Source organism: Calliopsis andreniformis, chromosome 1, assembly GCF_051401765.1.
Source record: "Calliopsis andreniformis isolate RMS-2024a chromosome 1, iyCalAndr_principal, whole genome shotgun sequence".
NCBI classification, from domain to species: domain Eukaryota; kingdom Metazoa; phylum Arthropoda; class Insecta; order Hymenoptera; family Andrenidae; genus Calliopsis; species Calliopsis andreniformis.
Window position 1 is genome coordinate 3982297 of NC_135062.1, and position 15217 is coordinate 3997513.

Genomic DNA, 15217 nt, shown 5'->3' on the forward strand with positions numbered 1-15217 from the left:
CATGTCTTATTTATCTTTGTTTATGAGATATAATGAATTTTTTGTTTTAATCACATTTACAGAAGATATTCGAAATGACCACCTTGCATTCGTCTTGTCATCGATCTGGTTATTGTCTCTATCATTCTTGGTGTTTCTCGAATTTTTTGCAAGCCTTGCTTTACTCTATTTCATAGTATTTCAACATTTTCAATCAATGTTGTGTATGGAATAGGTTTTAAATGCGCCCAACAAATGAAGATCTAATCGATTGAGATCCAAAGAACGAGCAATTAGCTACATATGTACTCGGCTAAAATGCATCAGAGATTCATTATGAATAAACCACATACGAAGTCTATCGACTGGAACTTCCTCTGATATTTCGTGTAAACGCGTGCTCAAAGAATCAACACACTTAGTGCCTGTTAGTTCCCCATCAAGGAAAAAAGGTCCGATTAAAAATCTTCCTTACAAACTATTGCGGTCTATGGAAAGAGAGGTCGAAGAGAAAGTTTGCTTTGTTTATAAAATGCATTATATCTCATAAACAAAGACAGATAGGATATGTGTTTGTATGACTTTCTTTCATTCTTTTTAGGTATATAATCAACTCCCGAAGTAGGTCCCACATGTTATGAAATACCCTATACATATAATTATAGACTCAGAAGTTTGAAATTTTTCTTAAATGTTTAGTCATTTTTCAAGATAAAACATTCTAATTGCTATCCATTCTTATTATTCAAGTTGTATAGTTTTCGCAGTGAATCGTTTTAATGGTTGCCATGAGATAATCAATTATAATAATAATCAGATAATCGACTTCCATCAAGTTTTACACACATATTAAATAGACAATCCTTTATCGTTCGAAATAATATTTTAGTGTCTGCAATAGCTTTTTGTTATCGCTCGAAGACAAAATAAAGAAGACAAAAAGAGAATATAAAACTCTTGATTTGTAATTGCGTAACAGTTCTTTATGTTAAAGATTGCCTAAAATCGTCGTCTCTAGAGAGAAAATACCTTTTTAAATTTTCTTTCTAAAAACTCTTTTATGTGTGCTCACAAATCTGAAATTCAAGATGAATTGTTTTGAATGGAAACGCAAAATCAAAAATTTTTATTCAATACTTTTCACTTTTTTTTCGCATAGATTCACCATGCTTCATCAGATTTCTAAATGTAAGGTGTTATCTTACGCAAGTCTGCACTATCTATCTGTCTGTTCTAAACAGTATAGTGTCATACATTGCATTATCATAATGTTATCGATACCAATGCCAATTACTTGTGATGTAGTGTAGTACAAAGAAGCTGCAGTTTAGTCATTCACTGATATGTTATAAAGTCACTAAACTTAATGGTTACTGGGATATTAGTTTCAAAACAATTTAGAGTTTTAAAATGACACTAATTTTATTTAAAAATAAATTAATCATAGAGATGATTTAGTTAAAATTACACTTGAATGACTGTTGTTACATAATATGTAAAAATGTAAATACATGTATATTTAATTTTATTATCTGGTGAAGACTTTGTGAAACTAGTTAATAAAAATTTGATTACTGACTGTGGTTTATTGCTAATGCTTTTCAAGATATAGTTACTGATTTCTTATTTTTTTGTTTGCGAAGAAACATACTAGACTAGTTCAAGAGATTGATAAGGGATTAATTTGAAGAACATAGATTCTACACAATATGTGTATAGATTTGTTATTTACCAATATTTAATTATAATCATAATAGCATATACTATATACTACCTACATTACTTTGTTTACTGTGGAACACCATGCATGTAATTATTAAACCAGGAAATTTAATTTCTAAATTTAAGTAATGGAATAATTACTCTCTTTAATATTTGTATTGAAGGGAGCATTAATTGAAGTTGTTAAACTCATAAACTGCTTAAGAGTAATAATGCATGCCGTATTATTATTTGATATTTAGATACTTAGATACATTCTTTAAGGAAGAACATAGTAATGTGTTATTCGATATTTTGTTCATTTAGTATAGAAACACTTAATAATTAACTGATTTTACATATACAGATATTCGTGTTCTTGAATACATCTAACCTTCAGCTCCCTCTGCATTGAATCATGTCGTGCAGAGTAAGGTCGTTCTGAACATTACCAAGCTTAATAGACTGTATTAAAAGACAATTGGCAAGTATGTATTCTGGTAGCCGGTTAGTTGCGTTTATATTAAAAACTATTATCGAGGTACGTTATTTTCGCTCGACTTTTATATTTCAACGATTTTCATTCGTTTTGAATTGAAATGAATGATTTCATTCATAATCAAACACATTGATTTACTTGCTTATAATTATTGTAAATGAAATCTGTTTATTTATATTTCAAATATAATTTCAGTAAACCTAACAATTAATACTGTCTAGTGCTTTCAAGTCCAAACTATGTATATTCTTCTAGAAAAAGTTATTTACATATTATCGTAAAATAAAGTGATCACTTCCTCACAATCTGCCTACTTAAAGGCATAGAAAAAGAACTGGTAAGTTTTGTATTTTTTCTTAAAATTTGATTCGTAGTCTAAACTGTTTTAAAGTTCTGCTTCAAATGTAGGCAGACTAATAAGGTTATGTGTAATAATAAGTAGAAAAAAAGGAAAACAATTTAATTGAATTTAACTATGAAAATAAGTCAGTAATATGGCACCATAGGAGTTCAAACGTGACGCGATGAGATCGTTTGCGAGTATAGTCTTCGAAGTGTTTACAATATATAAGTGTCAATTTCTATAGTGATTCACGGCCATAGATTTTGCAACTCGCTAGAAATTTCACATAGTTATAAACACCAAAATGATTTCTGAGTACAGAAATAAAAAATCTAATCCACGCACCTCCAACATGACAAAATCCACATCTCAATCGAACACAGAACTTAATGAACGATCGTGCGCAGAGACTATCACTAGCAACCTCCACTCGAAAAAAGAATAAGCAGTAGTCTTGGAAGCAAGAGAAGGAATATCGACCAAAGCCTACACAATTGCCCTCGCAGAAATTACAGGACGTAATGCAATCAGATATATTTCACGTATTTCAAACGGGAGAGTATGTATTTACGTAGAAACTGTCAAAGCAACCACCGAAGTAACGTCTAAATACAAAAGTATTTAACGTAAACAATAACGTCATTGAACTGAAACCAATTATAACACCGTCCCAACGGATCATCCTTTCCAATGTATCTCCTACAATCCCAAACGAAGCACTAGAAAACGTTTTTAAAAGGAACAACATCCGAACCACTTCTAAAGTCGCCTTCCTTAGATCTGGATACCAAGAACCAGGCGTCTCGCACATTTTGAGCTTCAGAGACGAATATACGTCAACCTGGAAGACACCAAAAAAATCCCGAAGTTATTTATTGTCACACACGGCAAGACCCAATTTAGGATGTTCGTATCCACGGACAAACTAAACTGCTTCCGCTGCATTGAAGAAGGACATGTGACCAAATATTCTCTGAAAGAAGGAATTTGAAAAGAAAGAAATTATCAAAGAGCATAGAGAATTTAAAAAATTGTCGGTCCTAGCCAGGAAAACTACTAGAATGAACAAAAGAGAAAAATTCAGAGAATTTCCAGAAAATCTAAACTTCAATCAAAGCTTCTAAACTACTAGTAAAACTTATGTTTGCAACACCAGCAAAATCCTAAAAAACAAATGGGTTAAATTTACACTTTCTCACACGTTTGAAAACCACTGACGGAAAAGACAGATAAGTGAAGCCTTAGATAAAATTAGATTAAAAGCAGCGATCCAAACCGATTACCATTTGGGGCGAAAATAAATTTTTGAGTTCTCCGTTTAGCTTTGTGGAATTTAATACCGCTCTCTACAGCAAGAATTCCCATTCAGCTCCTGGTATCAATGGGATCGCTTACGAAATTCTCCAAAAAGTACCATTAAAGTTCCAATTAATTCTCCTGGACATATTTAACGAAATGTACACTATAAATGTCTACCTAGATGAGTGAAGAAAAGTTTATATTCACTTCATTAGTAAAGCGAACGGAAAAAAACGTCAGACTTATATTTCTAACTTCAAGTCACTGTAAACTTTTCGAAACCATTATAAAAAATAGAATGAAATGGTGGATAGAAAGTAACAATATCCCTCCCAAGAGTAGGTAATCTAACAAACTTAACGTTTGAATGTAGAAGAAGCCTTCAGTAGTAAAAAAGCCTCCTAGCAGCGTTTTTAGATATAGATTTGACAATGTAAATGTAGATATTCTTTTAGAACAATTAGGAATAATCGGATGTTCCACTAATACAGTTTTTATTAAATTCTTAATTTCCGAAAAATCAGTTTACACAGACGGCTTCAAGCTTTAAGGCTAGGAAAGCGTTTAAAGGTGTACCACAAGGGGGACTTTCAAGTCCTGTATTATTTAATATATTTATTTCTAAAATAGTTGAAAATCTACCCAAAAGCATAATGATCTTTAAATACGCGAATGATATAATTTTATACGGCAAACGCAAACAAACACTTGAATTTGAAGTTGTTTGAAACTTGTTTTCATACACTTCAACGAACTCAACATACCACCAGGAGAAAATCGAAATAAAAATAAATAATTCCACTATCAAATCAAGTGATTAATCCATTCGCTTCGTAGACATAACCTTCTATATATTACAAAATGACATTTAGCCATCTTTTTGATCTAATTCAAAAGAAGTGGTCGAGCTATAAACATAATTAAATTTTTGAGAGGCACATGGTGGGGAACGAATCCAGAAACCTTAATAACACTATATAAGACCTTCGTACATTCAATTCTAACTATGGATATTTTACATACTTCCCCGTACAGCCTAAACAAGTAGAAAAACTCGAAAAAATTCAGTACGCTGCAATAGGGACAGCTCTCAAATATAGAAATAGCACACCCACTAATATCGTTTTATCAGAGTCTAAGCTGGAACTCATACAAGAACCGGCGATGTTTTTATGTGGCGGCTATCTCAATAAAATCTACTTGAACATTTTGTACTTCAAGAAAATATTACCGAATAGAAACAGAAAGCGTAAATTTTGTAATCACATATTGATTGCTAAGGATACCACATGATCTTCACAGACAAAAGCAAATCAATAGATTTAACCTCAATAGGAACTGCGTGCCTATGTAGTGATCTTGATATCACAATAGCGAGAAGTATTATCAGAAACTCGTCAATTTTTACTGCTGAAGGCTTTTCCCTAAACGAAGCTGTAGAAATAGCTATAAACCACCCCAAATTAAACTTTCTTATCCTAACTGACTTTTTCAGTGCTCTACTTTCACTAAAACGAACTAAACTGAATATAACAACGAATCCATACATCTTAGAAATAAGAAGGAAAATCTCCGAGCTCTACACAAAAACTCCAAACAAAAAAAAAACAAATTCAGTTGAATTTCATTCCATCTAGAAACTAGCCAAACAAGCACCAACAAACACTCTCAAAATACTCTTATCTGATCTCAAAGAAATAAACAAAACCACATTAATCAAAAGCACTCATGACGCCATCACCCTAGAAGGATTAACCAAGGGAGTTGACTACATATCTTTAACACTTCTACGATACTAACCCTAAATCGTGGTATCTTGGTAAATAGCTAAAACGAGAAAGGGTAATAATGATAAACAGATGTAGATTAGGCTATTGTAATCTCGCTCTCTCACTCCCTCAAATAGGCATAAGAAGCCACCCTAAATGTCAATGTGAATATCAATGTGGCAATTTCCGTTATTCGAAAGATAGAGAACCACCCTTATCATAAAATTACAGAAACTGAATTACCCTACCCTCTTCCATTATCGTGAAACATTATTCTTTGTAAACTCACAGCAGGGATCTGTAATGCTCTATACCTGTTTCTACAAAGCTGTAACTTATCTATTTAAAACATTCATACTTTTTTGATAACACGTTTGTACATACAATGTAATGCAAAATAATCTCAAGAGAGATTAAAATTGTTTGAAATAAAAGAAATATGGCACCTAACAAAAGTCATAAAAAATTATTCTTTAGTAACATTGCAGATCAAAGATGAATGTCTAAACTAGATCAGAGATTTGAAGCTTTCAAGGCTCGGCATCATACAGTTCTGACTCTTGAGACCTTCAGGTGTAAGCCGTGTCCTGGAATTATATTCCCAACGTTTCGCCAGCATTGCAATTAGCTTCATCAGGGGGTCAAGAGACACACTGATACTGTGCCTTGTGGTGCTCTATTCTTATACCGGAGTGTGTTCATGTTCCGGATCACTGCTCACCATTCGGAAGGTACTTTTTAATTGGTCAGCTGAACAATTAGCTGAACACTCGAAAGTCTCAACAGTCAGAACTCTATAATGTCTAAACTAATTTTTATTGTTTATAAGTAAAAATCGTACACATGTTCCTCTGTTTCGCATGATTTACATTGACGATGTGTTATTGCTGTTACTGCACTCATCACATCTTCCTCTATCTATAATTATCTGTTGAACCTAAGACTCGCAAGACTATTCATTCTGTGCAATTATGAAAAAAAGCTAGATGAAATTATGTCAATATAATAATGGTATTCGGGGAGTTATATTACCGTCTATTATAAGTAGGGGGTCAACCTGTTAACACCCATAGTTTCAGAAACTGTAAATTTATATTTCAAAATATTAAGAATTAACACATCCACGCCAGCATGTACCACTGGTGGCTCACATTTGAATATCCAATCGGGCGGCGCGTACCAGCGGTGGCTCACACCGTACAATAAAACAAAGCGCTCTTGAAGCAGGCGCTCATTGGCGGGAAATTCGAATTGCAGCGCCGGCGTAAACATGTTAACACATTGACTGCCACTTTAACTTCATTAAAAATTCTGTCACTTTGGCTGTGATTCCAGCTTTAAAGAAAATTGTTTTTAATTCATTTTCATGATTATTTTAAAGTGTTTTTTCTCTTTTACTAAATGTCGCTGAAATTCTGTATATTACTATTATTCATGATTATGTAACTTATCGTTATTCACAATCATGTAAAAATTGTCACCCACATATGGGTGACATGGCAGTCAACGTGTTAAATGATCTTACTTATAAATATCGATTCTACGCGCTTTTCATGAAATATGTCCCAACATACAACTCTAACTCCTTCAATGTTTTTTGCTACTAGATATCTTTACTATAAATATGAAAATTACTAGATTACCATCCCTTATAAAATATTATAATGTCTTCAAACTATTAGTGGAGCTTTGGTTAAATTTTCAGAAAAATATTAGTATACGAATACTTTATGTACAATCAGTCAAGTAATTTGATTTTAGTCACACAAATCATAAATGTATTACCACTAACTTCTATGTGTACATTTTATTATTAATAAAATATACGTAAAAAAGTACTTCTCATAATTACAAGCAATTTCCTTAGAAATTTAGAAAACATTACTAAAAGTACCAGAGGCTATTATTACTTTGTGGCAATTTCTAGCATGCAAATTTCCGTGAAGAAACTTCCTATAAATATCACAGAGTTGGAGCAGTTTTTTACGCGATTGCACAATGTCCAGTTATTTTTGTTTTGTAGCTGTAAATCAATCATTTTCGTTTGTTGAAGCCAACCATTTGTCGCGGCTTGATAATCCTTATGATTGTGTAGTTACTCTTATATTTTGAGAGTCTATTATAAAAGTTAACGTAGTATAAAACAATGATACATCCATTTAAAAGAAACCATAGGTTACAATATTACTTATTATGTTTATCTAGTTATGATTTCTTGTCATGATATCTACCCAAATCGGCACTCAACGCTATTTCTATTTTTAATCGTTGTCTTTACTGCAGTGTTGCACGAAGAATAAATATAGATATAGACCAGGCAAATTTTAGGTCTGGGCACAGAGTCAGTACATAATTTTGTCGAATCCTTAAAAACGCGTAAAATTTAGTTATACTTGCAAAAGAGATATATGTATTTAGAGAGATCATTTTTTATTATTGATATAACGAAGAACTGAAGTCTGTATCTTTAATAGTTTCGGATACGATAATTCGTTTATGAAAGCGGTTTCTGTAAAAATAGACAAACACAACAAATCTTGAGGGCTTGTATTCATACATATACAACTTTGACAGGGAATGATTACTTAATTGATTACTTAACTCATACCACTTGGTCAACATTTATTTTGTACCTTCTGTATCTGAGTATGATATTTAATTTAAACAAGTGGGGGAGTTCTAAGTTTTATCGGTTTTTTAAAAAGGTCGTACACGATAGTAAATCTATAGTGTTAACAGGGGAATCACTTGATAAGTCCATTTTTGTCGTTTTTCTGTTTTTATGTAATTTGGTGTTGCTAAAAGGGAATTCTTTTATGTGTCAGAGTTAAAAAGTTCAAAATTCTGATGAGTTCCAAAATACATATAACCATTTTCATAATGGGTGTATAGGGATATAATTTAACAAAGCCATGGGAAAGAGAAGAATACTTTGATAAGTCAGTTGATTTGAAATCAAGTAGTCGAAACCGAAGTAGAAACCAGAATACATTATGAAGTAATAAAGTAAGAAAATGCCATTTCTCTTATTACACAAATCAGTACTGCAACCCTAATTCTTGAGTCAATTTCGGTTTCAACCATAATGTTGTGAGAAAAGTCTTTCGTCGTTTGCAGAAATAGGTTTACAGGCTCTTTACTTCTACCTTCAAAGATGGGTTTGACTTCTTTAATCCAAATAATTCTGAACTCTAGAGCCAAAGTGCATTAACTTATATAGAAAACAAGAAGACTTATTACACTGTGTTTCTGGATCTAGAATTATCGATAAAATATGTATGTGTCAAGTATTTTCAGCTACTCTACAAACCTATAAAATACAGTACATAGACCTCGATTATCTAAAGTTCCATGAGATTTAAACCTGAAGCAACCTTTTGATACCAAGCTATTTTTTCTTCGATAAATTACTATTACTTTACTGTTTAAACCTTAATCAAAGGTCTAATGTACTCTTATTATTATTGCATCTATTATACGCAATTTTAAATAACAGAAGATTTAAATATTCGAAATTTTTTTTCTTACAGTATTATCAAAATCAACGAATTAGCTTTAGTAATAAAAGTGACAAGAAAACGAAGATACTTGGATTATAAAAATGCGCGTGAAACGGTGCGAACGGCGACCTCGTGGATCGGTCGAAATACTTAACGGCGCTTGGTGTCACGCCAAAAAGATTTAAAGGCCGCAAGACTGCAGCGCCCGTTTAGCATCGCGAAATTGGCATCAGTCACGTAGCTCGAATGAATTCGAGAATAGGATCGATTCAACGTTCAATTATTGCAACAAGCGCACCTGGAGAAAAACGATAGCTTTCGCTTGTCTTGTATATACGTATTAGTACATACATACGAATGGCTTTCACTGAGCGTCCATTGGTCACGGGTCTTGTTCTTAAAAGGGTCTTAACTACGACGAATTTATCTTTAGTTTCGCGTCTATGAAGTCGTCTTTACATTACGATTGGCTTTGTGCTTACATGGAACCCGTGTTTTCCATTAAAGGGGTACATATTTCTACTTGGAGGCGGCGAGTCGATTCTAGGCAACCTTAATGTATAGAGAATTGTTATACAATTACAGGCCAGGAGTTTCGAAATTTTATTTACATGTTCAATCATTTTTTTTTTAGATATCGTAACAGCCATTCTGAACGATACATTGCGGGTAATGTGTAATAAATGTGTTATTTTTACCTAGAAAAATGGCTAAATATGTAAAAAAAATTTCAACATTCTTGGTCTGTAATTATATAATAATTCTTTATTTTAAAGATTGCTTAGATGCCTAAGTAAATGCCTCCAAGTGGGAATACCTCCTTACGAAAAGTACGGAAAAAAAGTCAACAGAGTTTAAAATATAGTAATCAGCTTATGCTAGCACTATGTTACGGTTATAGATAATTGAAACATGGTATGTTGCAAAGGGAAACGACTAATTGTGACAAGTTATTGAAGATTTAAGTAGCCGAGCATAATGAATAAATGGTAAATAAAAGTAAAGGTTAACTTTTAAAGATTAAGCCAAACTTAAATAATTTGAAGAATGGGCTACTTGAAATAAAATTGCAAGTAATATTAAAGATAAGTAATATTTTTGATTAGCTACTTATGATGTTAATAACTTACAAATTTAGCCAGGACTATTAAATTCACACGTTCGAATTTACGAAATATTATACATTTTGCATTAAGGGGTGATCCCACTCTCAGGCGTCAAAATATAAATAATGTTTTAGAATTTTTTTTATACATAATTATTAAATAAAAAGTTCAATCTTTCGGGAGGATATAAATATAGGTTCCAAGTTTATTTTCTAATTTTTTAAAAGTAGAAATATTACAGAAACATGAAGTTATTCTCTAAATAACTGATTCTGATAACTGATTGGGTGTAAAAACATTACGCATTAAAATTTCCAGAGTTAACATCCTCAAACTTTTTTTGCTTGAACCCTTATCAACCTTCGCGTGTATTCGTTGAAGAATTTGGAATTTGTGAGTGTGTGATAACAGTATGGTTTAAACAGTGACGCACAAATTAGCTCATGGATACGAGGAAACACTTTCCGTAAAAAAACAGCTAACCGACTTGAGATAATGAAAAGATATCGACGGTGTTGATATGGAAATCAAGTACTTTGTTGAAGGAAGAAATTATTTAAATTGTCTATTGAAATATTTCTATAATTAAGATTTCAATTGGGGTTTTATAAATACCATTTTCATCAATGCTTATGAACTACTAATTCATTTAGTAGATGGGTACCTCATATACAATTTATTATTATTGTTTCTAATTGAAGCACTTTTATTTACCCCACCACTACTTTTAGCGAAGAGTTCAATACTGAAAAGAGAATTTCGCATACAATTAGATTCCTAGAACTCAAAATTTTTCTAGGTCATTCTGCAGTTCAGTGACTTTTCCCAATTTTGGCTATTTGAGTCCATTTATTTTAAAAAAGATTTTATTTCATCATCAAAACAAGAAGTAAATCGGGAATCTCAAAAAAAAATAATGTGCTTCTACTTATTTTTTCTTCTATTCAGACGAATTTAGATTTTTTCACTTTGAATGTGCATAACAGATGATTCACTCACAGTGAATGTGAAAGATAATAGTTACAGTGAGTATTTACACCAGTTCAATAGTTGAATTCATTTCACTAGTTTTCAAATGAAATTCTAATACCTAGCCACAACTGTTCACTTGTTTCTGGAAACCTTTCGAGGTGTTTAGACTTATCACTGCGGCTTCATTATTAATGAATCATCCATGCATTTCATCAAAAGTAGAGACCAGGTACTATTTTGTTCACTTTGGACGTTCAGTTTAGATAAAATGCGGATGAAAACAACCTTTATACCTTTTACTGTGAATGAATCATCCGCGATTCACATCTAAAGTGTAACGCCTAAATTCGCCTTTATTTTCATAACGTGACCTCGCGAACACGTATCGATAGCTCGTCTTTTATCCGAAATCTCTCAGCAGTGTAAATAGGTTCAGTCAGGTGTACCAGGGGTACGGGTTAGGGAATCCAATTGTCACAATTCCAAACGTGATCGCACAAAATTTGGGTTTTCACATTCAGCACGTAAATGTTAGAAATAAAGTTATCCGTACCGCATCAATGCAATCGTGATTGTTGTTCATGTGATCATATTGGTGGCTCGTCGAAAATTAATCGAAGCAACGGTGAAAAGTAAAAATTTTAGGTGGCAAACATTAGAAACTCATTAAAATCCTCTAATTATAGAGATGACTTAAGGGGAGCAACTGCATTAACAGAATACCTCACGGTATTAGGTTAACACCATCTTGCCTGTTAATTATGGGAAGTAAGAATTTAATAAATTGTACTGTACTATTTATTTACTTTTAAAGTTTCTTCTCTTTATGTAAATATATTATCTAATATCGAATTAGACTTACATTAATTAGGAATACTTCGCGAATGTTCAAGCTATCATTTGATATTGTTTTCACATTCAACGTTTGCCATTATTATTGTTTAAATTGTTGTATACCATTGAATACTTCATACATTCCATAATATTGTAATTAGTATGTTATACATATTGATAATCTTTTTAAAGTTATTGGTAGAGGTAGACAGTAGAAGTTATTGGTTATGAATGACAGATATTTAAGCAACCTATTGATAAATTAAATAAAGCGATATACATATTACGTTTATGTTAGTAATTAGTCTTTCTGATGACATAATTTTCGTTCTGTGTTACATTTTTAGGAAAAATATTTTTTTATTTTACCCTTACGAAAATGACTTCAACGTTAACGAAATATATATTATTCGATTCAATTCAATTATCATTCAACTAATTCAATTAGTATTCAATTATCAGTGCGCCAAAATTGTTGGATGTTTATACATCTAAAATATGTAACAGAAAATTTAATTAAAGTTACTGATATGTAGTACTTGAATAGTAACTATTAATATTGTTAATAATATTATCGCTAACCCTGTTTACAGTCAGTTTTAGGTATTTTCAAATTCTATGTGTCTAAAGTAAGAATTAACAAAAACAACTTTCTATTCAAATATTAGATTGTATTATAAATAAGATTGCAAAAGATTAGTTTATTTTCAAAAGAGTTAATATATTATACAGGTACATTTCATTATTAAAATTATTATTAAAATACTATTTATTCACTTTTTATCTTTCAGATTAAATAAATTTTCACTCGCCTCGAACAAAATAACAAACAAAAAGGACATTATATACTTATGATATGACTAAATCCCATTTAATTATCAATTACTTTATATATGTTAAGAGCTAATGTATTGTTAAGATTGAACCATTGGAACATTGTTTTCTGTTACAGGTACTAACCCAAGATCACCTGGTGCACCCTGCCCAACGGGGGTGACTGGAACCAGGGATGGAACTGGAATTGGTAGAACAATGAAAGAATACGAAGATCAATTAGAGACCCTGAAGAAGGAAAACTTCAATTTAAAGTTACGGATATACTTTCTCGAAGAACGAATGGGCATCACATCGGTAGACGAGAACGCAATAAAGAAGAATATCGAACTCAAGGTTTTATACGTCTATAATTTCTTTTTCATTTCGCTAGATTTTATACATAATATCCGATTGAAATATACAAAGCTAGGGTTTATAGCAATTTCTTAGTACAATAGAGCTTTCCGTATTCGAGCTAATGGGGAAATAAAAGTGGTCAAATAAGGGAATTTTTGGATAATAGAATAATCAATTCTTTTTAATATTAAACTTCATTTACTGAAATAAATTTGTTTACGTATTTATGGGTCTTATATCTTTTTACTACTAAGTTACATAAGTGTCTTAACATAAGCAATTGTTAGCTGCAAGAAGGGCGTCAGTACAAAAACGTGGTTTTAAGACAACAACGTGTAAAGAATTCAAAGTAGTAATACTTAAATGTTAATAACTCACGTTTTCTATTGTTACTGTTAACATGAGAATGCACATTGTAGGTTTTAGTTTTAATTGTAAAAATGATGTAATAACACTGTAAGAGAAAATCTACAATTTATACCTAGTAGAGATAGAATGAAATTGAAATTGAAGTGTAATATCTTGGTGAACTGTGACGTGAGTTTACAGTATGACTATCGTTATTCAACACGTGAAACGAGGTCCCTGCCAGACATGTGCTTAGCCAGTACTAATTAGACTTTTAAATCCCTATGTCATTGTTTATTTACAATAATTAATAAACAGCTGAGGTTCAAAAATAACGATGTTCTTTAGGTGACTGTATCATAAACCTTTGTGTCGAGATCCTAAGATCGTTTTTGAAATGGATCGTTTATTGTGAAACTGATATAAATCTATTTTTTCTAAAGTAAAATCACCAATTATTTTTATATTAAATTATATGTAAATTATTCGTTTTCGCAGCTTTTGGAGAAATGGACTTTTTCACCACTTTCACAATAAACGATCCAAATGTAGACGCCCTTTTAAGAATTCTTTGATCGTTACCTTATCGTTTTTTATTTATATATACTGAATGACTTCAACATTTTAATTTTTTGACCGCATATTACAATATGTGTACAACACATAGGGTATTTACATATTATTATCACGTCACGTGATATCACGTTACCTATTATAGCTTTGTTTCATATTATAGTAATATTGTAGATCTAAAACAAGGGAAAAACGTCGGCTTATACCATCTATTTTTTATAATATTTACTTGTGAAGTTCAACAGAGTTTTGGTTACTCTATTAGGTTGAAATTGAATCACTGAGGAAAGAGTTGGTCGAGAAGCAGGAACTTCTCAGCCAAGCAGCCAAGGCGTTTGAGCTAATCGAGGAACAGAAAGAAGCTTCGTCACGAAATCAAGCGCAGTATCAACAGTCGCTTGAGAATGAACGAGAAAAGATCAGGAAGCTTGAGCAAGGTCAGTAGAAACACATGAAGAACACTCTAGGTACTTAAAACTGTATTTTTATGCATACGATTTGTAGAACTTAAATTATTTGTAGCAACATACGATAAAATACGTTTCATATAAAATGTCATTAGATTATTGCAAACTATTGAATCTCATATTACTGGACTATCAATTATAGTTTGAATTTTTTCTAGTAGTGTAATGCAAGCGGTTATCAGATTATTCATTTTTTTATTACATAGTAAGTATGTATTCTGCATACATTAATTTGATCAAGTGTTAGAACATAAGTCGATTTCAATTATTTTTCTCAAACTCAATGTTTAAAGTATGATACATTTACTCTACAAGGATTTGCTAAGTTCTTTCAATTATCAATGTTAATATAAATTTATTTTCAATACATTTTGGTATCTTCATACATAATTTTTAACAAACCTTGAGAATATATTGAATTATGTAAAATAAGAAATAATGTTAACGTAAACTACAAATATGATTTCACTTTTAAAAGATAAATCAAAGTAAATTTTTATGCTGAATAATATTTTCGTGACTACTTAATTTAATGAAATTTGGTTTTTATAGAGAAATTTATTCTTTAATTTGGAAACGTTTATTTCTTAATTTTTATTGGTACTATTATAATATATGTATTTATTATACTATATTTGAAAATCATTTGAATTA

At 31.4% G+C, this 15217-nt stretch overlaps 1 protein-coding gene across 3 annotated transcripts in view; it reads left to right on the plus strand.

Annotated features, from left to right (window-relative positions):
- The window catches only part of Cnn (phosphodiesterase 4D interacting protein centrosomin), a 73660-nt gene that overhangs the window by 41300 nt on the left and 17143 nt on the right, over positions 1 to 15217 (plus strand). For all 3 annotated transcript variants that reach the window (XM_076383272.1, XM_076383188.1, XM_076383340.1), the window contains 2 exons: positions 12955 to 13172; positions 14362 to 14533. In XM_076383272.1, the coding sequence (XP_076239387.1) occupies positions 12955 to 13172; positions 14362 to 14533 (390 nt within the window). The remainder of the gene's footprint in view (positions 1 to 12954; positions 13173 to 14361; positions 14534 to 15217) is intronic.